Source organism: Poecile atricapillus, chromosome 12 (genome assembly GCF_030490865.1).
Source record: "Poecile atricapillus isolate bPoeAtr1 chromosome 12, bPoeAtr1.hap1, whole genome shotgun sequence".
Taxonomy (NCBI): Eukaryota; Metazoa; Chordata; class Aves; order Passeriformes; family Paridae; genus Poecile; species Poecile atricapillus.
Window position 1 is genome coordinate 7,543,909 of NC_081260.1, and position 22,495 is coordinate 7,566,403.

At 37.0% G+C, this 22,495-nt stretch overlaps 1 protein-coding gene across 6 annotated transcripts in view; it reads left to right on the forward strand.

The window, feature by feature from the left end:
* The window catches only part of MTM1 (myotubularin 1), a 43,094-nt gene that overhangs the window by 9,806 nt on the left and 10,793 nt on the right, over positions 1–22,495 (forward strand). For all 6 annotated transcript variants that reach the window (XM_058847679.1, XM_058847680.1, XM_058847686.1 and 3 more), the window contains exons 3-11: positions 812–883; positions 1,798–1,870; positions 3,333–3,427; positions 4,440–4,550; positions 5,438–5,539; positions 15,018–15,101; positions 16,247–16,396; positions 18,224–18,412; positions 21,501–21,686. In XM_058847679.1, coding sequence (XP_058703662.1) covers positions 821–883; positions 1,798–1,870; positions 3,333–3,427; positions 4,440–4,550; positions 5,438–5,539; positions 15,018–15,101; positions 16,247–16,396; positions 18,224–18,412; positions 21,501–21,686 — 1,053 coding nt within the window. In that variant the 5' untranslated portion in view covers positions 812–820. The remainder of the gene's footprint in view (positions 1–811; positions 884–1,797; positions 1,871–3,332; positions 3,428–4,439; positions 4,551–5,437; positions 5,540–15,017; positions 15,102–16,246; positions 16,397–18,223; positions 18,413–21,500; positions 21,687–22,495) is intronic.

Here is a 22,495-nt window from a genome sequence, read left to right on the forward strand (position 1 = left end):
GGGACAGAGCCGCTGTCAGGGGTTCTGCAGGCAGCCTCCAGCCAGGGGTAACCCTGGGAGCACGGGCAAGGGCTTTAAGTGATCAGCTCTTTTAGCAGTAATTTCTGCCCTGTGATCAGCTACGTTCAGCCCAGCCAGCTCCGTTCCGGGGTTCCCCTGCCGACACAGACAAGAGACGGTAGATGATGTTCTACAGAGAGTCCTTTAATGCAGGCTTCAGTGAAGGGGCCCAGTGGTGGTCTAGCCCAGAATTGGGTAAAAGCTGGGGTTTTTATAGGGAGGGGGAGGATTGGGAAGGGGACCAATGGTCTGAGAGGAGATAAGGTGACCAGTAGTTAGCAGGGAGATAACATGGGGTCCTGAAGCAGGAAGGGATCCACAGCTTAGTCACGGTGATGAAGCAGTTTTTTCTTGTCTTAGGGGATTGATCTCCACGAAGGATGCCACAGATGCCTGTCAGAGGACTAGGCCTCCTCCACATACAGTGACTTAAACACTCTAATGTCTGTTTACTGAACTAATACTAGTATTCCAACATCTGAATTCCATTATAGAGCTTGAGTCAGAATATTCCTTATAATAAGACTCAATAGCAAAGCTAGTAATGAATTTCTTGTTAGGTTTGGATGGTTTTAAATAGTAATCTTCAATTACGAGGGATTGTGTAATTTTTTTAATTACTAGTACCTTGCAAAACATTCTTTTAAGTTCTTGATTTCTACCTGTGGACCTCAAACGTCTAAAATCTCTCCTGGAAATAGTCTGTAGCTCAGGGGGAAGTTTAAGTTTCCAATTTGTGTTTACTTGTCAGATACCTGGCATGGCCTCATCATCAACACCTAAATATAATTCAAACTCCTTGGAGAACTCCTCAAGTAAACGGGTAAGTGTAACTTTTTCCATGTTTTTATTTTTGTACATCAGATTTCCCAGAGAGCATTGTCTTGCATATTTGGTTAGAAAAATAAGTGTTTAAATGGCTTCTTGTATGTATATACTTATTTTTATTGCTAAAATTCTAATGCAGTTAACTGAGATAATTTAAATATCTTTTGGAGTGGGTGGGCAAAATATTCTCTCTCATAGCTAGTGAGAGGCTCCCTAAAGCAAGTTCCAATGTACTTAATCTTATCCTTGCTTTCTACCTTGAAATATTCTGTGGCATTCTTGAAAATTTTTGGTACTTTGTTGCTTTAGATTCTGTATTGCAATTGCTAAGCTATACCTTGTTATGTTTGTCTGACTTAGTTTTAAGCTGTTTATCTAGAGTGAAAAATACATTAAAACAATCTAAATGCCTTCCCCCTTTGCTTTCTAATGCTGTGCAGCTGAAGAAAATGTAACCAGGGTGCAAGAAAAGAGAAACTACTTAATGTGGGAAAGTCACAAAGGAGTAGATTGTGTGTGACAGTTGGGAATACATTGCTGAAGTAATTTCAGTTGAGTTGTTCTTCCAAGCCCGATGTACCTGGAAAATTAAATGCACAAAACTTCCAGAGAATTTACAGTATAAAGGTTTAATTCCAATTTAATACAAATAACTGACCATTCTTTTAAGAGAAAGATTAAAACTTGTTTATATTTCAGATCTGTTCAACCTTTAAATGTTTCATAGTTGCATTTTAAGATAGTGATGTGTGTTCCTGTTTTGGAATTCAGTGTGTGAATTCCTACTTTGGCAAGACTCTCTTCTCTCCCATGGAGGAATTACCTTTAAGTTTGATTGTTTTTATTTTTAATCTGGAATTTGAAATTGTAAATAAACTATGATATACTGTTTGTACTTCTCTTCTTTAGACTCTAAAAGATGGAGCTAACTGGGAACAAAACGAAGAAATACCTCGTCTGCCAGGAGAGACCAGGGTTACAGGTATGAAGCTTGATAGCTGCCTGATGCAGTGATGTTCAGCAGTCTGGCAGACACTTGTATCTTACTGAATTGTTTTGTAATTTGGACTGGTTTGGGCTGGGGGCAAAGGTAAATCATGCTGAAATGTCATGAATTTTTCAAAGAAATTGTGAAATGTTATGTTTATCACTTATCACAAATAACTTTTAAGTGTTTAAAATCTTTGTTTCTACATGTGGCAGATCTGCCATGGAAAAAAATTGCAAGTTGTGTCCTAATTGTATCTACAGATTAAGTAGCATGTGTTGGGTGATGAGTGATCCTCCAGGCTTTTTGAAATCAAGGGAATTCTATGTTCCACCCACTATGCATTGATACCTTGTAGAGTGATGTGGAATCTAAGCCTAAAGGTGAATTCCCAAACTACCATCCTATGCTTCCTTGACACAAGAGGGGATGAACAGGGCTTCTTTGCTCCTGTTGCCCTTTACATAAAGAAATGCTGCAGCATGAGGGAGATTAATGTACTGTGTAGTTACCTTGATGGAGGCTCTTCCTGAAATGGAAGTCTTAGTTGGGGTCTATGTTTTGCTTCTGCAGCTTCTCCTCCCCTATGCCCAGTTTTGTTGGGTGGATTTGTAAACAAGATTGGCTCAGTTGAAAGTAAAGTGGTGATTCAGAGGAAGTAGTTTTATTTTTAATGAAGGTGTGAGGGAGAGGGTGTGGGACTAAGATGGATGTATGATGTGATACTTATGGAAATTGTCTGTGTTTTGGGGCACTGCCCTGGAATAGGGCATTTTTTGTGGAAGGCAGATAAAGAGATTGGGCTAAAGAAATGAGGGGACAGGAAGAAAGAAATGGAAGTCTTTAATATCATGGTTGGACTCAATGATCTGAGATATCTTTTCCAGCCTTAATAGTTGTGATTCTGCTTGCATTGCTTGACTTAAATATTTTTGAGTGGTATGTCTTAGTATCTGTTCTGTTACTGTCCTTGCTGAAAAACTGCTGATGGCCCTACTCTGATTGTCTCAAATTGAAATGTAATGTTTCTGTGCAGCATGGTGAGTTCCCTAAACACTACAACTTGAACTACTACTTCAGTAGAAAATTATTTACAGAATGGTGTAGTAGTATCAACAATATATTTATTCTGGGATGGTGAATAGACTATGGTACAGTAATAACAGTACTCCCTGTTCTATGTCCTGCCCTCTCCTGTGTAGTGCTGAGGAAGAAAACACAAATATAACTAGGGAAGGCTACTGAAATCTTTGCATTTAATTTGGACAAGTTTAGTATATGAGTCTTTCACATTTTCCTAATAATTCAAGAAGATAAAACTCAGATGTATTACTTTCTAAATTCATTCACCTCTGAGTACAGTTCTCGTTTCATTTTACTGCTACTTAAGTGATACTGTCCTTAGCTTTCATTTTGTCTTTTCACAATCTGTTAAGAAATACTACATTTCTTACAGACAAGGATGTTATTTATATGTGTCCATTTAATGGCCCCATTAAAGGAAGAGTGTACATCACGAACTACAGGTTGTACCTAAGAAGTATGGAAAATGTGAGTAATATGTCACAATTACTTCATGGGATGAGTTGGCTTTAAACTCCCTTCTGTTCACCCCCACTGCCTTTGATTTATTTTGTGGCCAGTTCATTTGTTTTAGTTTTGGCATACATATGCTTGTGGAATTGCATGGTAAGCTTTTTGCTTGAAATGGTATGTAATGTTTGTAATTATCTTAATTCTGAAATGACTAAATAGTAATTGTTTTTGTGCCACTGAGAAATCTGTATAAAAATACAAGTTTTTTAAAGTTAAGTGTATTATAATAAATGTGATTTTTGCCTAGTAAAATGTCAGTTTAGTCACTTACACTGAACTGATACCTTTATCTTTTGTCTGTCAGAGCTTTTTTGATAGCTGTTCCCTTTACACTTAATCTGTGATAGATCAAGGGCAGCAACTAATAATGTGCAGTAGTTCTTAAAATGGCTGTCAGTAAATTGAGACTTCGCTTGTCCTGGCTGTTAGAAGAGAAAAATGCTTTGAGCAGTCGAACCTTACGTGAGTGATGGGAGTGGTAATGTGTTTGATAAGCAGTGACGTGGAAGAGAGTAAAATGTGCTTGTGATTGCTTTCATAGTATGTTTTTTTAAAAAAAATAAGGATTTGGGACTGTTGAACTGAGGTCTTTCTGGCTGTAGCTAACTGTACTAGTAATGTCTTTTTTTCACTTAGTTCTGCTTTATGCTGTATATCAATAAAGCAGTATTAGCAAGCTGGGACAATCACTATGTAGCAGAAGGCATCTCTTAGGGTATTGCCACTGTTTTCCCTGCGTACTGAACAAGGTACGAAATATTTTTCTAGCATGTTAAACTGGAGGATGCTCAAGGCTGTAGAGTGACTGTACAGACTTCATAACATGCTGGGAGTAGAGACTCAAAGACAGAAATGTTTTTTTCCTTTATGCATTTCATGTCTGCTTTCTATTTGGGAATGCATAAGAAAATTTTGCTTGAATCTTCTTTTCACATTAATCTTTTCCTTACTCAAACTTTTCTTGCAGGATCCAGTTGTGATTTTGAATGTTCCATTGGGTGTAATTTCAAGGATTGAAAAAATGGGAGGAGCTTCAAGCAGAGGAGAAAACTCTTATGGATTAGATATAACCTGTAAAGTAAGACTTTCCAGTAATTTGGTAGGAAATGAAATCTAGAGGAGTTTTTTCTCACTGTTTACCTATTTATAGGACAGGAATAGTACATGCTTATGTATGAATTTAAAAACAGCTTTTTGAAACTGGACAGGGAAATACCTTTTGTATAAGGGGCTGTTTACCTGTCCTCCCTGCACTCAAGCAGAGGGATTGATATTGCTTTTTAATTGACAAGGTTTTGCACATCAGTTGTATTTTAAGGCGTTATTCCTGCACCAGTTTATTTCATTTGTTCTAAAAGGAATATTTTTAATAATTCTGATATCTTTGAAGAGCACCTCAAACAGGGTCTTTGTAAACTATAGAGCCAGTGAAAGGTTTATGTAAAAAATATCTGTAGTCTTACAAAAAATTGTCATCATGGAAAATTATGGTCATAGGGAAGTTCTCAATGGATAATTCAGGGTCCTTTACTAGATTAATTGATTGAATGTGTGCACATTTGATTCTTAGCCGTTAATGTGCAGATTGCTTATTTGTAACACCAGTGATGAGAACATAGGAACAACGTATTCTACACAGATTATTGGCAAATCTTTCTTTTAAAAACAGAGTAATTCCCATCCTGCAAACTTTCATGAGACTTTTTAGTGAATCAAATAGAGCCATTTCTGGTGGCTTCATGTCAAAGTGCCATTTGCAGCGCACAGAGTGTGGTACTGCTTTATTGGGTCAGTTCTTATACTCTATTCTATTTTATGGGATAAGAAGTAAAACTGAACATTCACAAGGGTTTGAGATGTATTACGAGCAGATTCTAAATCATGTTTGGTGTATAATATAGCACTTGTACAGAGAGAAGAATCTTACAGCTTTGCTTCACCTAACAGATAATGGCTTTGTTTTAGGATATGAGGAATTTACGGTTTGCATTAAAACAAGAAGGGCACAGTAGGAGAGATATATTTGAAGTCCTCACAAAATATGCTTTTCCCCAGTCACATAACTTGGTAAGTTACATAATTTCTATTGCTGAGTTGTAGTAATGCAGAGTTCTTGCCAATTAACTTTACCTATTTGACCTAGAAATGGCTATATTATGGCTGCTTAAAAAGTATAACCACAGAATCTGGTGTCAGCATAAACTGAGCAGCAGCTTTTGTTTTGTATATTTACAACACTTAAATCTATACATTTTGTAAAATTATGGATATACTCCAGATACACGACTGAGCATCTCTGCTCCATACAGATTTCATTGCAAGTTATCCTCCCTCATCTGGGAATATAGGGAATATGTACCTTGCTTGATTTCTTGAAAACATTAATTAAGCAAGCAGTCTCTAAGGCGATGATAAATATGAATCACCAAGGGTTTTACTTCAGGAGAAGAAGCAAGGTGAGACAGCACTTGTTTTATTCATCAAACTAAAGATTTAACAGGAATGCATTTATGAATTTGCTCAGATTTATTTCAGGTTAAAAAAGCTTCTTATGGAAGGAATTGAGCAACAGTGATGCAAGCTAATCATTATCTTCCATTTTTTTGAAATCTGTGCATTGTCCTTAGTGTGAGTCATTTGACTTCTCTTTAGTAAATGCTTTGTTTTGTCCATTGTAATATTAAATTTACACTTTATTGGTGTGCTTTATTTGTATAAGAGTGCTGTTCACAAAGTATTGGAAGGTTCTGCTCTGAATTTTAAGAACTTTGTTCAAAGAATTCAAAGTATACAAGGCTGTAGCAAGAATCTTACTTCTTTCCAGGAATGTGTCAGTCAATGGGCTGGACTCTATAAACATTTAATTCTTTAAAACTTTTCTGCAGAAATTTTCATTCTGTATGCAAACTGTGGAGTGAAAGCATAAGAGAAAATAAATGCTTTTGCTTGGAATATTTTGTATTGTTAATGAATAGGCCTTCCAAAATGAAACAGATTTTTACATTTGGGTAGGTGTGAGGAGTTGTAATCACAAAGAAGATGGTTGTTGAAGAAGTGAATATATCTAATTCTACTGTTGCCAGTTTATCCATTTTAAAATAGAGAATGATTGAAAGCATGATAGGATATGTGAACCTTGAAAGTATGATGGGAAAGAAGAAGCTGTATGTGGAAATACCAAGTCATGGAGAGGTTCAGGTCAAACATGTCTTCTAGGCATCACGAGATTCTGGCTTCTGTTGCAAGAGGGTTGTAGATTGGGTTATCCAGGGCACAGTAAAGTGTATTGTTGAATATTTCCTGTGTTGTAGATTCCATCATGCCCATGCAATCTCATCCACTTTATCATACTGAAGAATTTTTTTGGTTTTTTGAAGATTGTATGTAGTGAATATGGGCAAATCAAATTGAAACTGACTTAGGACAGTGCCTTGTGGGATAATCCAGCTATGGGGTGTGAATTCCGTGACTTGTATTAGGTTCGTCATCCAAAAAGACCTGGAGATCCTGTCTAGCGGTGGCAGTGAGTAATGTGTGGACTTGTCCACTTCCTGCTTTATTTGCTGGACCTGTTGAACCTAATAAAGCTCATCATTATATGGCCTTTGTGAAGGCCACTTGCCAACAGAAGTTTAGCTTAATAACGAAAGTCTTGGTTGAGGCAGTAGTAATTTGGCCGTTGTATTCAGTAAAGCACAGAAGTTAGAGAGATGTTGACAATGTGGAGAGAGAGTGGCTGTACTTTGTCTCATAACTGTCTGAGGCAGAGTATACCCATTAGAAATTAGGATTACTTAGGAGGGTAATAAAGTGAACCTGTGTTACATCTGAAGTTGCAGCTGTTCTTACTTGCTAATGTCACAGTGTGAGTGAGCCCTTAACTTTAACATGAACTAAGCAAGTGTGTGATTTTTTGGCAAGCAGTTTAAACTGAACCTTACAAAGATAAGTGTTTCTGCCTGGTTTTCCATTCCTGCCTTGCTTTTTGCTATGTGAGTTTGAGGATGCATGATAAGCCAGATAGGGAACTGAAAGCAACTAAAGTTAACAAGGAGATAAAATAAAAGCTTTACTCTGAGTTGTTTCCTCTCTTGTTAGTCCAAAGTGGGAATGGGGTCAAAGCATCTCTGGGTAGATGTGAATGAGGGATGATGGCATTGCTCCTTTCAGTAGCTGGTTTAGAACAAGGTTTCACTGTGTGAATGTGGCAGTGTGTTGGGACTGTGCATGCCTGCCTTTGCTTTGGAGTGCTCTCTTAACACTCTGGCCATTCAGCCAGCTCACTCAGGGAGATGTTCTACAAAGAATGTGCTGTAGTTCCCCATGACAGCTGGGTGGAGATGGAAGCCTGCTGATACTCAAATGCTGAGCTCTTGAGCTCTTGTTCTTCTGTGGTCTCCTCTCTATGACTGAAAGTTTCAGTCATATGGTTGGTTATTCTTCTAATACCAGACTGGTATTTATGTAATCATTAAGCCAGCATAAATCACTTATCCAGCACAAAATATTCTGGGTAGTCTTGTGCTGCTTTGAACAATTTAGGGAGACTTGGTAAGAAATCAGTGTGCATCAGAACCAGTTCAGGAGTGGACATGTGAATGGAACAGGTAGAAGGCAGGAGAGAAAAGAGGAGGGATGTCCTGTTTTTAGCAATGGTAAAATGTTAGTTAAACTCAGACCATCTTGTGGAATTGCATCCTAGCTGGTTCAGCACTACTGATGCTCGTACAGCTTTGCAATAGAAAGAAGATATCATCAGGACAATAAAGTTCTAAAGCTTTACTGTCCTGATTTTTATCTGTATTTTTAATATTTTATGTCAGATTTTTATATTATTGATTTTCAGCTGTAGTGGAACTATATCCCAACAGCTGGTCCTAAACAGGAACTGGTAGAGATGCCTTGCTTCTCTTAATGCTGTACCATTCTCATACAAATGGATGGTAAATAAAACCCAAAAGATTATTTTTGAGTGGAGTGTACTTACTGTTTTTAAGATTTGTCTCCATCACCATCCCACAGCAGTGTTTGAGAGCTTATAATAAATGACAGTACTGATCACAACTCTTCCTCTGTGCCTCAGCATTGTCCTTGGTGATTACTTCCAGAAGCTGATTCTTGTTTGTCTCCAATTTGAGAATAGGTTGGGTTCAGATATCCTTGAATCAGTAACATAAAGTAAAATCTGATAGTTCATCTGAATGACAGCATAGTTGATGGGCAGCAAGCAGCTGCTCTTGCTAATCCCTTGTTGCATTTGCAAACTTGTGCTAATTGAAAGAAAATTGTTGCTGAAAGTGGTTGTTGTTTTTTTGGTTTTTTTAAACATTTGGAAAAATAAAACCAAAATAGCCAACCCCCACAAATGAGATGTTTCAGTAAACCACAAAAGATGACATATATTTGGTCTTTCTAGTTTAGTTTCTACATAGCAGCTGTTTCACTTCCTGATCTTACCATGAGACTACACATCATCATTTTTATAAGATTGTTCAGCACCATGGTATCTGCACAATCAGTGTTTATTCCTAACCCCAGTAGGTCTGTGGGGATGCCCATTTTTATGAAACTCTGGTGGCTGAGCTGGCTAACTGCTCCTGGTGTCACTGCTTATCCTGGTCATTTAAAATGGTTGAGGGTCCACTCATGCCAGTGTTGCTGTTGGTCTGCAAAGATAACTTTAGATGGAGCAAGGCTAGTGAAGGGGCTTGTCTGACAGAGCACCTGAATTTGCAAAAAACCCTTTTACTTGAGCCTTCATTCCCCGTGACACAGGGCAGCAGTGGTGTGAGTTGACCATGTTCACAAAGGACCAGGGGGGACTTACGCCAGCGCTGTCTGACCTTAGTTTTTAGATGAGCAGGTAAGATACAACTGGCTAGGTTGCAGTAATGGCATACTAAATGCCATTAATAATGGCAAGGATAATGATATATTTATTTTTTGATACATTGAGAAACTGTCAGCCTTTACAGTGAGTAAAAACCTAGTAATTTATGATATGTAAAAAGCATATTTCGGTGAGTTAGAAATAGAAAATGCAATTGATTTTCTTCACAGGTGTGTGGCAGCTTCTTGTTCTGGTTTTACTGCCTTCTTTTTACAATGCATAAAGACTGGTCAAATATTTAATAAATTGTGTCTATGTTACATATTCATGTACAAGTATAACATGTTAATGTGCTATGATTCCATAAAGAGTGAATATGTAGTTATTGTATTTATACTGATGTTTATATATTTATGTTACATTTATACTGCTAAACTGCAATTGTCAGATTGCAGGTGCTTTCTCCTTTACCTCACAGAACTATCTTGTGTTTTGAGCAACCAGAGTATTGCATATTATTTTTGTGTACTAAATGGGAATAATAAATTGAATGTTAAAGATAAGGACTCTGTCTGTAGGAGGCTTAAAAATAGAGACTGTATTGAATTGTGGGTTTACTTTACCTGCAAGTAAACAATTATTTGCACAGTGAAGCATAAAAAGTAGTTTACCAAAAATGTTACAAGGTTTAGACGATTTTTTAGCCTTTTGGTTCAAGTGAAGCAGTAGTCATCTGCTTTTAGACTGTGGATCTGCAATGAAATTCCTACTTCCATTTTGTGCAGGGATTTAATTTGGTTTTGGAAAAATCTTAGCTGATGGATGGGGAGTCTTGCTTGGTTTTGCCAACTATAGGTATTGAAAAGTCGCAAACTTTGCATCCAGAAAGCGTTTAGAGTGGTGATTTACTACACTTTCTTGATTTCTTACTTGTTTCATGTTTTCTTTGATTTATTCTTTCTGTTTCCCATGGTAGCTGAAAAGAATTTGAAACTGATTTCTAATTAGTTGATAGACTAATCAGAGTTGATGGGCTTCCATCAGGCATGTAGTATTAATCTCCATCAAACTTAGAACAGATATGATCAGTGCATTGGAAGTAACTGCTGATTATCCTTCCTTGAACTCAAGATGTGAGGTAAATTATCAGTATAACTTGAGATAAATCTGTGTTTTATTTAAGTAGCATTCAGCTAACCAGTCTCAGTGCTGAGAGAAGGGATGCCAACTGAGGCTTGCTTCCCGAAACACTGACGTGTTGGTAGTCTGCCTGAAATCTGTGCTGCTGTTTGTCCTTAGTAGCTAACCAAACTAATGTGGAGTTGTCTCAGGTGCACCTGTGCAAACCACGGGTCTGCTTTTTGATTATATGTTTTTGATTTTGAAAAACCTATTCATGATCTCAAAAAATCCATAATGAAACACTTCTATTTTACTGCAATATTCTTCTGAACCTGAATATCTCTCATATGTAGGTTTTTGTTTTTTTTTGTTTTGTTTTGTTTTTTTTTAATTTCCACTCAAATCTGGACACATCTGATGAAGCTGCAGTTGATTTAATTCTTGGGAAGATAGACTGTATGCAGCAGGACATGTGGAGAAAAGATTTTTGTTGGAGAGGCAGGATTATCACTGAGAGAAAGGAATGGAATTTTGTGTGTGGAGGGAAGAAAATGTGAGTGGAGTTCAGGGTGGAGACTCTTGAGTACCAAAAATTTTGTTTGGGGAGAAGGAGGATCTAGCAGGGATAGGGATGTACCATAGATTTGAAGGGAAGATGTGTGAAGAAGGCATAGACCTGACCAGCCCTTTATTATTCTGGTATTTGAAAGGCTTTCCTGTGTGAATAATGGTGCACTGAGACAGACTGGCAGAGCTTTTCCACCTTGTGGGGTCAGACAATTCTTAGAGCTGCTCATGTCCTTCTCCGACCTTCCTCTGCCCTCTGCATCTAAAGGCTATAAATACACACTAGCTGGTATGTACTTAGTGCCTGCAGGCAATGGTGTGACCTCCCTGCTTTCATCCCCACATGCAAGTATGTGTGTATGAGGGGCACTGATATTAAGGAACCTGTATCCACAAAAAGCTAAGACAGGTAATTTTACTAAGATAGCACCTCTCAAATCTTACATCAAGTGATAAAGAGAACCTATGTATGTTACATTGTGAATGGCATAATTTCTCATTTTTTTCATAATTTTCTCATCTTGTTTATTTCTGTTCCATTTGCCTGCTGCACTGTAGAATTGCATTCAGATTTTGTGCACTGTGACGCGAAAGATTCAGCAGCATTGAGTTAATCATAAATATACAAACATACTCCATTTAATCTGTAATCTTGGATTATTCAGGACAGAAGTAGAAATATGTGGGTCGTTAGTGCAGATGTGAAGCTAACCTGAACTATAACAAACTTCTGGGATCTAAATACGTATTTATCACCTTGTTCACTATAATGTGGTTTATCAGTTTGGTTGCATTAGAAAAATAAAGTACCCAATTCAACAAAAAATGTTATTCAGTAGAAATTACTTCATATTGCTCATTATCACATTTTGTTTCAAAAAGAAATAATGTACGAACATGTGCTAAATAAGGCTTGTACTGACACAGGTCATAAAATGCAACTGTATCCAAGCACATATCTTACGTTAAGTGTATGATTCTTATAATAAAATGGTTATAAATGTGGGTTGCTTGTTACAGTCAATATGGTAAACTGTAGTTAAAAATTAAATAGACCTATATTAATTGAGTATAACTCTATGTAGAGTATTGCATTTGTGTATCTCCTACTCTTTTAATGACAGTATAACACAGCAATAATTGTGTATTTGTTTGGGAGAAGTGTGCTTAAGGTAGGGTGGGGACATTACTGTATTTCAGACTCCAGCTATTGGGGGTGGTGGGAACGGAATTCAGATCTTTAATCTTTTGGTACAGCAAGAATTTCAGTAGTCACCAGATTAACTGTGCAGTCTGTACATAGTGGTATACATCCAAATGTGTGCGTATAAACCTTTTGCTATAATTTAGTCAATGGTTGCAGAAGAAAAATAATTTTTAGTCTTCAGGATTTTAGAGCCTGGTCATTTCTAAATACTGTTCTTGTGTAGTATAGTGCAGGAGTTTCCTCTGATATGTTCATACAAAAATCTGAGTCCAAATTTTGCTCCATATGCTTTTGCATTCATTGTAGTGTTCTGTGATTTGTTAAACTTCAGGTTTTTTGCTGGTTGCTCTAGTCTACTAATGGATTTCTTGCTATTGAGAAACATAGGAAGAATTTGTACTACCTGAACTATCAACAAAATTGATGAAGCGTAATTGTTCACTTAAATAATTAAGAATTGTGTGACTTTAAGCTTTTGTAACATATGTGGTAAAGCTGCTGAAGCCAAGCATTTGTAAATGAATCATGCTGTACATAGTAGGACATTGTTCTTTCAGAAAGGATTCAGTCCATCCCTTCATGCATAATAAATTTAACCCTGGTTTTTAAAAGATGAAAACAAAATGCACTTTTCCTTCTAATGTCTTGTGGATTTTTTTGTGGGTCACATGAGCAGCATAGCTGCCATTTATTTTTAGTTTAGTTAGGAACAGCATCTTTTTTTATTTTTGTCAGTGAAAATCTGTTCTGTGTAACAGCTATCACAGTGCGCTGTAATAAACTCATGGGTTTTACTTACCAGGGCTTCAGATGGGTAATTTTTGCTTTTTCATGAGGAAACTTGCAGTAAGTAGGAACGAAAATGAAAGACTTATTCCTACCTTCAAGACGTCTTTTAAGTGGCCTGTTAGGATTCCAGTGCTTCTGTTTCCTATTGTTCTAAGATTCTTCTTTGTCTCTGGTTCCTTGCTGAATTCTTAGCATAGTTGCTCTTCAGGATATAGCAAATTCCTTTGGGAGGAGGGGATGGTTCTTGTGTGTAGCTGTTTATTAATAGTTCAGCAAATCAGTTCCATCTACCACTTCTCAGATAGTGATATTCCCATTTTGCTGTATTCCTTATTTGCAATTAAACAACCTTTTTCAGGTTTTTAAGTAACTTTTAATACTTGCATCTACTTTTAATGGAGTGGGTTTCTTTCTGGTAGGTTAGATGTCCATCTCTTCATCTCTCCCTCTGATAGCAGATTACTTAGTCAAAAGAATTTGTAATGTTTACTTTCACTGAAGGTCTACCCCTTTAAAAATGGTAAAGACATTCAGAAAATAAAAACAGGGAATACATTGTTTACTTCTGCAAACTTGCCAATGACTGCACTTGCTCTAAAATAGTGCCTTAATTTAAAATTCCAGTTTGTAAAACTAGTGAGATAAAACATCTTGAGTGAGCAGTAACATGCTTCTAAAGTATTTGTTTATTTGAACTACATGAGGGAAAATCTCTTTTTGGGGGGATTCAGTTTTGTGTTTTGATATGAGCCATTCAGCATTTAAAGCAGTGTAACGTATTGGGCTGAGCAGAATTGCCCAGAAGCCTTCCTAAGATTCTAAGCCTCCTCTCCAGGGGTGGTGGTGAAGGTTTCAAGCATTGCCTTTCTCTGGACCTTTGTAGGAGGAATCATGGCACCTTAGACCACAAATTTTTTTCTTGCTTACAGGATTTTTCTGCATGTGTGAAATGTTCAGTTTATCATACAGTTTCTCCTTTTAATGTTTTTGAATAGCTAGGAGACTTTCAGCTATTTTGTTACAGATGAGCTATGATGGGCTCTGGAGTGTTTCTGCTCTGTATGCTGTTGCTCAGTTAGCTCAGGACAACACATCCTTTTTTGTGTTTTCTTTTTTAATTTTTTGTTGTTTTTGTGTTTTGTTTTTTTTATTTGAAACAACTTTGTTTCGTGCTTGTTTTGGTATCTGAAGAGTTTGTAGGCCATCAAAATCAATTTTCTCAACGAGGAAGATTCTTAACATAAACATTACTTTGCTTTCATCCTAAACTATAGAAAAAAGAAAGGGAAGAGAAGTGGGTTAGGTAATACAGCCCACTTGAAATTTGTTGGAAGGAGAAGGAAGGTAAAAGCTAAGAGACACTTGCTGGAATGCTGAGTGAGGCTGCTGTGCTGTATAAATGAATTGTGACAGCAAGTAACAAAGCAAGTAAAAAGAAAGTAATGTAACCAGCTAACTGTTTCATTTTCAAGGGCAACTTTTTACTTTCATGGAGTTTTACAGTAATTGGGATTTCTCTTAGTAAGTATCAATTGGGGAGGGGATGCAGAAACCCAGCTCCTTCCTAATGGCAATGAACAGCAATTAAAACCTTTTTCCACTTTGCTAACAAGATGCTAAATTCAGTGTTGTATCTTGTAATTGAAGCTGTGCCTATTGGAGAAATTTGTTGAGGAGGCGGTAGTTTATTTAGTGATAATGGGAAATAAACCATTCTAAAACATTTCAACCTCCTGATAGTAAACAAGAAAAATCCAACCAGTTAACCTTTACAATTTCTATTATTTTTGTTACTTTTTAACTGTTGCCATATTTTCATTATTTTTCATTACCAGGTACGTATTTTTTGTTAGTTGTTTCTCTTTGCTTCATAGTCTTGCTCATACCAGATGTAAATGGAGAGAGTGGGGCTGGCATGGAGCACTCAGTCCTATTTTGTAGCAAGCATTAGGGTATAACTGATGATGAGCTCTCATATTTGCTATTTATAGTCTGAGTTTGGTGGAATAAACTTCTTTTATATCTTACAGCTTTTTTTTGCCTTTTTAAATGAAGAAAAGTTTTCTGAAAATGGATGGATGGTGTACAACCCGATGTCTGAATACAGGAGACAGGTGAGTTACTACAATTGCCATTGCCTGGTGCTTTCACACCTCCCAACTTGCACAGAGGAATTACTGTCCGTACATTTCTCTTATCGGCTGGGAGAGGATACATTGCAACTTGAATAAAAATAAAGAAAATAAATAAGACACTTGAGCCTTTAAAAAAACCTAGAATGTCACAGGAAGTTAATCTTTGCTCTTTGAAGGAAGTTATTGATGCCTCTTAAAATGTGCCACTGCTAAGTGAGCACAGGCAGGTAGAATGTGCTAAACATGTAATTATAGTGTCCTAAACATAGATTGGATTTGTTCTTCCCATAATGAAGAGGGAAAAAACCAGCTTGTTTTAGAAACAGCATTACTTTATGGAATTTGTGGATGTCTATCAGTATTCCTCCTTGCTCTTTATGTGATCTTGGAAAAATGTCAATGAAACAGGACAATATTTCATTTTAAAATGTCTGTTAGGTAATTAAACTAGGACATTTAAAAAAAAATAAATAAGAAAACAATAAATAAAAAAAACAATAAGAACTTGTTACCCTCCATAGTTTTTTTGGTTCATGGTTTAGAAGCCTAAGGCCCAAAAAAGGTAAGATACAAACACCCACACAAACCCAACTGTGCGTGTATGGAGGACTTAACAGTATTTCTTCTGGAAACACCTTACTGTTCAGAGTGCAACTAGGAGTTGTTCTTTCTCAGTAAGAAAGTTACCCTGAATCTTACTTTTAACCTGACAGTAGTATCAGGCTACAGGGAGGAAAGGTTATAGTGAGACTTCTTCCCCCACAGTCTCTCTTCACCAGGGAAGGTGGAAAAGCAGAGCGTTAGTGAAGGAGAGAATAATTTTCTTTCCTCAATCCCACAGTTAAAGAAATACATCTCCTCGTTTCAGTCATTGTTTTAAAACTTATTATAAGGCTAGAATTGTGTGCATAAGGGTATTAGATGGCTGTGCAGCTGTTTAAGACTGTGAATCCATCTGCAATGAACTGGTGTGTGTGGTCTTGTAATCGTTTCTGCTTCTATTGCTTTGAAATGGTACTTAGTTAAATTGTTGCCATGTGGCTATAATGTCATGTAAAATTCAGGAGTGGAGTTATTACTTTTTCAACCAAAAATATATTGAAAAACTTCATGTTCCATTTTAGGGGCTGCCTAATGAACGGTGGCGAGTGACCTTCATTAACGAGCATTATGGGCTATGTGACACATATCCTTCGCTCTTGGTCGTGCCATACAATGCAACAGATGATGATCTCAAGAAAGTTGCTGCCTTTAGGTCCCGAAATAGAATTCCGGTGAGTATAAGGTGATGGAACTTGCCTGATGGCATAGCTAGTTTTAATTTGCATCCAAACAACTTCTTGCTGAACGCAATGCAGAGGATGCTTTTTTTTGGAAATGGATATGGCAAAATAATTTTGATTCGCTGGTGGTTTTAACTTCTTGAAGCTGGTGTCTTGGTCAAACCATATTTCCATTTCTCCTCCATAACTATGACCCATGATAGCTTCATTGGTTTTAACTTGATTTTCCCAGTAACAGTGACCAGCAGTGGAGTTTCCCTTGATGAGGAATGAGCCTCATACTGCCGTGTGCAGTGGTTACTATTGCTGAATGCATATAAAAGGTAATCAGAAATGTTGTCCTGCAACATATGGCATTTAAATATAATTCTACTTGTCAGTCCTAAGATAAGACCTCATGCATAGTCTCTTTAGTGATTCTTGGGCTTCTTAATCTGTAGAATAAGAGAAACCCATTTGGCTTCTTGAGTTTCTGTAATGAAAATTCTATGAGGTAAGAGAATTTTTATGTATCAGCTTTTTACAGCACTAGAGAAACTAATTTCTATCCCAGTACTTGTTTTAACTGGTATTTCCCTTTGGCAGACTGGGAAGATGTGCTGGATTCTTAGACAGTATCGGAAAGCTATCTTGAATCTCAGTTTCAAACATATTAACAGCTCAATATGACAAATATTTATTAGATATGGTATTTACTGACAGACTAGGTCTATATTTATAAATTTACTATATACACACACACATATATCTGTATAATTTATAATATGTATGCATATGTGTAATCCACAACCTGTGCATATAGTTCTAATAGTGTAGCACTGTCATCCCTGTCACCTTTGTGTGACATGTCAAAATTCATGACAGACCTTTTGGTATACCTATACAGTGAGAGTAATTTCCTTGGTTACAGTAATTTTATTAAAATAGTAATTTTAAATAATAATTTCATTCTTATCAAGAAATAACCACTCATCCTCACCCCCTCCTCCCCCTATTCCCCCACTGGCAGATACTGTTTCTGATCTACACGTCAGGAATGAGCACTTTCTGAGGATTGGATTTTGGGGGTTTTTTTGCTTGAACTCTGATCTTCTTTCACTCTGTAACCCACAACTTACAGAGTGGGTGAGAATACTGTTTCTTAATATTTTTCAACAATGAATTTGCATTTTTTGCCAGCTTCTTTGGTTTCTTGCTTATCTTTAATCTCTGGCAATGTGTGTGTTCCCTGGGCAGCTCACTGCCTTTTGTGGCAAGTTGTCTCTGGCTTAGAATAACAAGACAGCATGTACTTCACTCCAGTGCTTCCTCTTTGTAAAGAGGGATGCGGAACAGAATGCGCTTTAAAGAGAAGAGAAAATACTTAAGATACTGCAGAAAGGTTCAACTTCCCTTTCCCATCCAAAAAAAGGGAAAAGTTGTTCATGTAGAACTGGAGCCATTAATCACCGTTTCTACAATGAGTTCATTCTCCTGAGTTGTTTTTTAGTTTCAGCAGAGATGGCTGTGTTCGTTATTAGTTTAGTTTTCAGGATTTTTTATGTAACCTAAGACTTGTAGGAAAATATTAAAATACATTGGATTATATAGTTAAGTATGATTTCAGTAAACATTAAATATGAAAGAGAGCTCTTTTGAAGATTATTATTAAATTTTATGAGACTAGGAAGCAGTTGAGATGTCAAGGGATTGTATTTTGAAGAAATGAAAGATGTTCATTTTCATACTGTGTATTTTAAAGAATATAGCTTTAAGATTTAAGTTATGATATTTTTACGAAAATAAGGGTTTTTTGCTGTGTGTTTGCCATGTAACCAGGTTCTCTCATGGATTCATCCAGAGACCCAAGCTGTAATCATGCGCTGCAGTCAGCCCCTGGTTGGAATGAGTGGCAAGCGGAATAAAGATGATGAAAGATACCTTGATATCATCAGGGAGGCCAATGGGCAGATCTCCAAACTGACCATCTATGATGCAAGGCCCAATGTCAATGCAGTTGCAAACAAGGTAAACAGATGCTTCTAATGTCTTATTTTTGAAGGGAATGAGAAGGACACTTACTTTGAAGTCTTCCCTTCACAGGAAACCTCACAGAATAATAGTAATCTTAATATAGATAGATTTACATAATCAACCACTGAGGCTCAAGGTCATGAAAGGACATGAGTGTCTAAGGTAGATCCCTAAGCAGAGTTTCAAGACCATATGTGGATTTCCAGACACACTTTTCTGTGTCTGTTCTTAGCCAAGCACAGATCTTAGCATGGGACTGAAGTCAGGCATGACTCCACTCTGCACTGGGAGGTAGCTGTAGGCTGGGCTGTAGAGTATGCCCCCGTTGGAATGACAGGCCACTTCTGAGCAACCTGCAGATCCTCTGGGAAAATTCCGTCCTAGAAAGGATGTGTGCATAAAGCCAAGCCCACTGACAGGCATCCTTTGTATGGGTCTTCCTAACCGTTACATGGACTACTTCAGACCTATCCTGGCATCCAGCAAATAAAGAGAAAGTGATAAATAAATTAGTTTGGGTACTTGCACTCTAAACAGTAGTATGGGTATGATCATGGATACTTTGGTACCTTTTGTTCTTCCCCAGGTGCTTGTAGTTGCTAAGTTGCTAAGTACAAAAACAGTGTTTTCATTGGGTAAGGTGACTCTTTCTTTGTTATCTGTGATCAAAACCCAAATGGGATCAGAATCATATCTCAGCCCAGGCTGGAACAGATCTTGAAAAATCACGTCCTCTAACCTTTCAGGAAGAAAAGGTGTGCCTGTGGATTGATTCTTCTGCTTCCCTGTCAACTCTGTTTAGGATTAGATTATTTAGGCAAGCTCACATAATGCTAGTACACTCTGTCAGTGTTGTTTTTGACACGGAGCATAGTATACATGGATGTGCTCCATCTGTTTTTGCAAAAACCATGTTAGGGAATGGTGGTGAAGGAGACAAGTTTAATGCTTTTGTCATAAGAGGATGTGTCACACCTGGTTGTAGTCACTTAGTCATGGACCTTCAAACAAATGAGGGAGACATGCTCTTCAGTACTTACTAGTGGAGGTGCGTGTCTGCACAGCAAGGAGCATGAGAGCTGAGCTCAAGAGGGTTTGAGACCTGAGTGAAATGATAAATGTGCTTATCTGGAGAGAAAGAATTCTAGCTTCTGAATAGTTTTGTGGAACAAAACAAACACCAGATTAGTGAAATGAGCCCTCTTCAGAGTTTGTGCTGAAATGAATATGAAATAGCAAAACATGTTTGCATCTAAGAGGTTTATGTGTAACCAATGTTAAGTTGCTTTCAAGAATAACAGTAGTAATTCAAGGGGGACAATAATACTGGTAGTTTGCTCTGTGCAATTAGGTGCACATGTTTGTACCTGTAGAGTTTTCTCTGTAATACAGAATGTAGTTTGTTAAGCTTTGTTACTATGTTTGTGTGTATAGCACACATTCTTTCAGAGACTATCCTAGGGGCTGTTTTAACTTGATGGTTTATATTTTGAGGGTCTGCCTCAATTGTTTGCATTTGATAGTACAAATCCCAATATCCTCTGCACACTGAATTTTTGTGCGTGAGCAAAACATGTAATATTTTTGTTTGCATTGTGGAAAGATTGTCAGTTAGGTCTTTGAAACAAATGGGGTAAAAAAATTGAGTTTGTCCAAGAGCTGCAGAAAAATTTAAGGTAATGTCTTAGAGACATTGATATATACATGTTTTAATTAACTCCTCATATCTCTAAATATGAAATGCTCAATAAGCGGTAGACACAGTTGGGTACGTTTCTGGGTGTAAGGGAGAATGACATAAAAAGTGCAAATCAGTGTTGATCAGAACTGAAAATATTTTGTGAACAGCTGTGAAGATTTTGTCCAAGCAAAATCTTGGGCTGTGCTACTCACGCATTGCTGTGTTCCTTGTACACAGTTCAAGACACAGTCTAGAGCTATTTAGAGCAGCAGCCCTAATGCTGAAATTACAGTCATTCCTCACAAAGACTTCATAACACTCCAAGGAAGGAGAAAAATACACTCATAGCTTCTTACACTGCAGAGCCTGGAAGCTCTTATAATAACCCTACATCTCAGAAAAGAGAGTGCACAGAACAGATACTGTGCTGCTGTACAGCATTGTAGGTGGCATTAATGGGGAAAAGCTTTAGGCTCTTGTCTGATGTATAGCTGGTGGCTGCAATAGCGTATAAAGGAAAGATTTATTTTATTTATCCAAATTTATGGCATGTTTTTGTTGTCTGCAGGATATGCTGCAATTTTGCAGCTGTCTGAGCTTGAGGGAGCTGGTGATGCTTAGTGTGAAGTAAAGGAGGCTCAGGGGGAACCTTATCACTTCATACAACTGCCTGAAAGGAGGTTGTAGCCAGGTGGAGGTCGATGTCTTCTCTCGAGTAACAAGTGATGGGGCAAGAGGAAATGGCTTCAAGTTGCATCGGGGGAGGTTTAAATTGGATATCGGGAAAATTTTTTTGTGGAAGTGGTTGAATCGCTGTCCCTGGAAGTATTTAAAAGATGTAGCACTTGAGGGCATGGTTTAATGGTAGTCTTGGCACTGCTGAATTAATGGTTCAACTCAATGATCTTAAAGGTCTTCTCCAACCCAAACAATTTAATGTTTATCTTTGGAAAGTCTCCTTTTTAGTGGCATTGTGCCCTAAAATGTGTGTGGGTTTTCTGCTTCCTTTTGTAACCAGGCACATCCTCTGCGGTGGTGGTATGAAATGTTTTGAAGGAGCAGCAGCAGAACAGGCTTTTTGTTTATGTGGCTCTTTAATATTTTAACAGTCTAAATACATGTTTAACCTTCAGCACTAAAATTTAGTTTTAGAAAAAGTAGTTTACTGTAAACTTTAATGTTATTGTTAATTTACCTCTTAAAGACAGAATCTAAGATTCTTGAACATAATTTTAAAATTCAAGGTATCTTATTCTTAACTGAACTCTTAAATTAAATTTATTTGGTCAAACATTTTATCACTTTTGTCTATTTCCATGTCAAATGACATTCATTTCTTTCTTGCTCTGTTGAAAAGAGTATTTATATGACTAAAGTTAATTTCAGATTTCTTGTTTGTAGGCAACTGGGGGAGGATATGAAGGTGAAGATTCATATCCCAATGCAGAACTTTTCTTTTTGGATATTCATAATATTCATGTCATGCGGGAATCTTTGAAGAAGCTGAAGGACATTGTTTATCCCAATGTGGAAGAATCACACTGGTTGTCAAGTCTGGAATCAACCCACTGGTTAGAACATATAAAGGTAAGTTTTCCTAGATTGTTTGAAAAATGTTTGTCTAATTATGTCATATCATACTTGCTTTTTTTGCTAAGCTTTGAAATTGTCATGGAACATATCAAACTACTTGGACTACAAAGAAAACATCTGTGAGTGCTGGCTTTTTTTGCCAACTAATCTTAGAATATGTTATGAAACTCATAACTAAGCAACAGGAGGTGAATTGAATGTTTGTTGCCTGCCTCAAGTTAAGAGTCTTTAGCAGAAGAATGCGTTCTTAGACTGATTTGCTTTACATGCATGAGAACTGATTTACTTTGGTTTCTTGCAATACAGGCCTGCAGATGACTGTCATTGTGAAATATTAGTAAATACTTCAGTTGTCAATGTGTATGTGATTTTATTTTGTGAAATATGGTTTTGTAAATAAATAAATGTTGTACATTTATTTGTAAATTCTGTTATTTTCATCTGGTAGAAAAAATAAAATACTTAAAGCTGGTAATTCACCAGTGTTCTTACTAGCTGACCTTTGAATTTTTTGCCTCAAGTACAGCTATACAAAAGTAATCTGAAACTTTTTTCACTCAGACTCCAACAATAGAGTATTATGTAATGAATCCGGCTTAATAAAACTTTTATCTTAATTTAATATTTGAAAAATAAGTATATTAGAAGGGCGCAAGCTTCTTTTTCCAGATGCTGAGATAATTCAGTCATTTAGTTAAAAAGAAAGGAGTCAAATGAAATAACACTGAATTTTTAGAAAGTCTATCCTATGGTAAATCCCTTCTTTCTTTGAAAGAGAAGCTTATGTTCTTTGGTCTATCAAA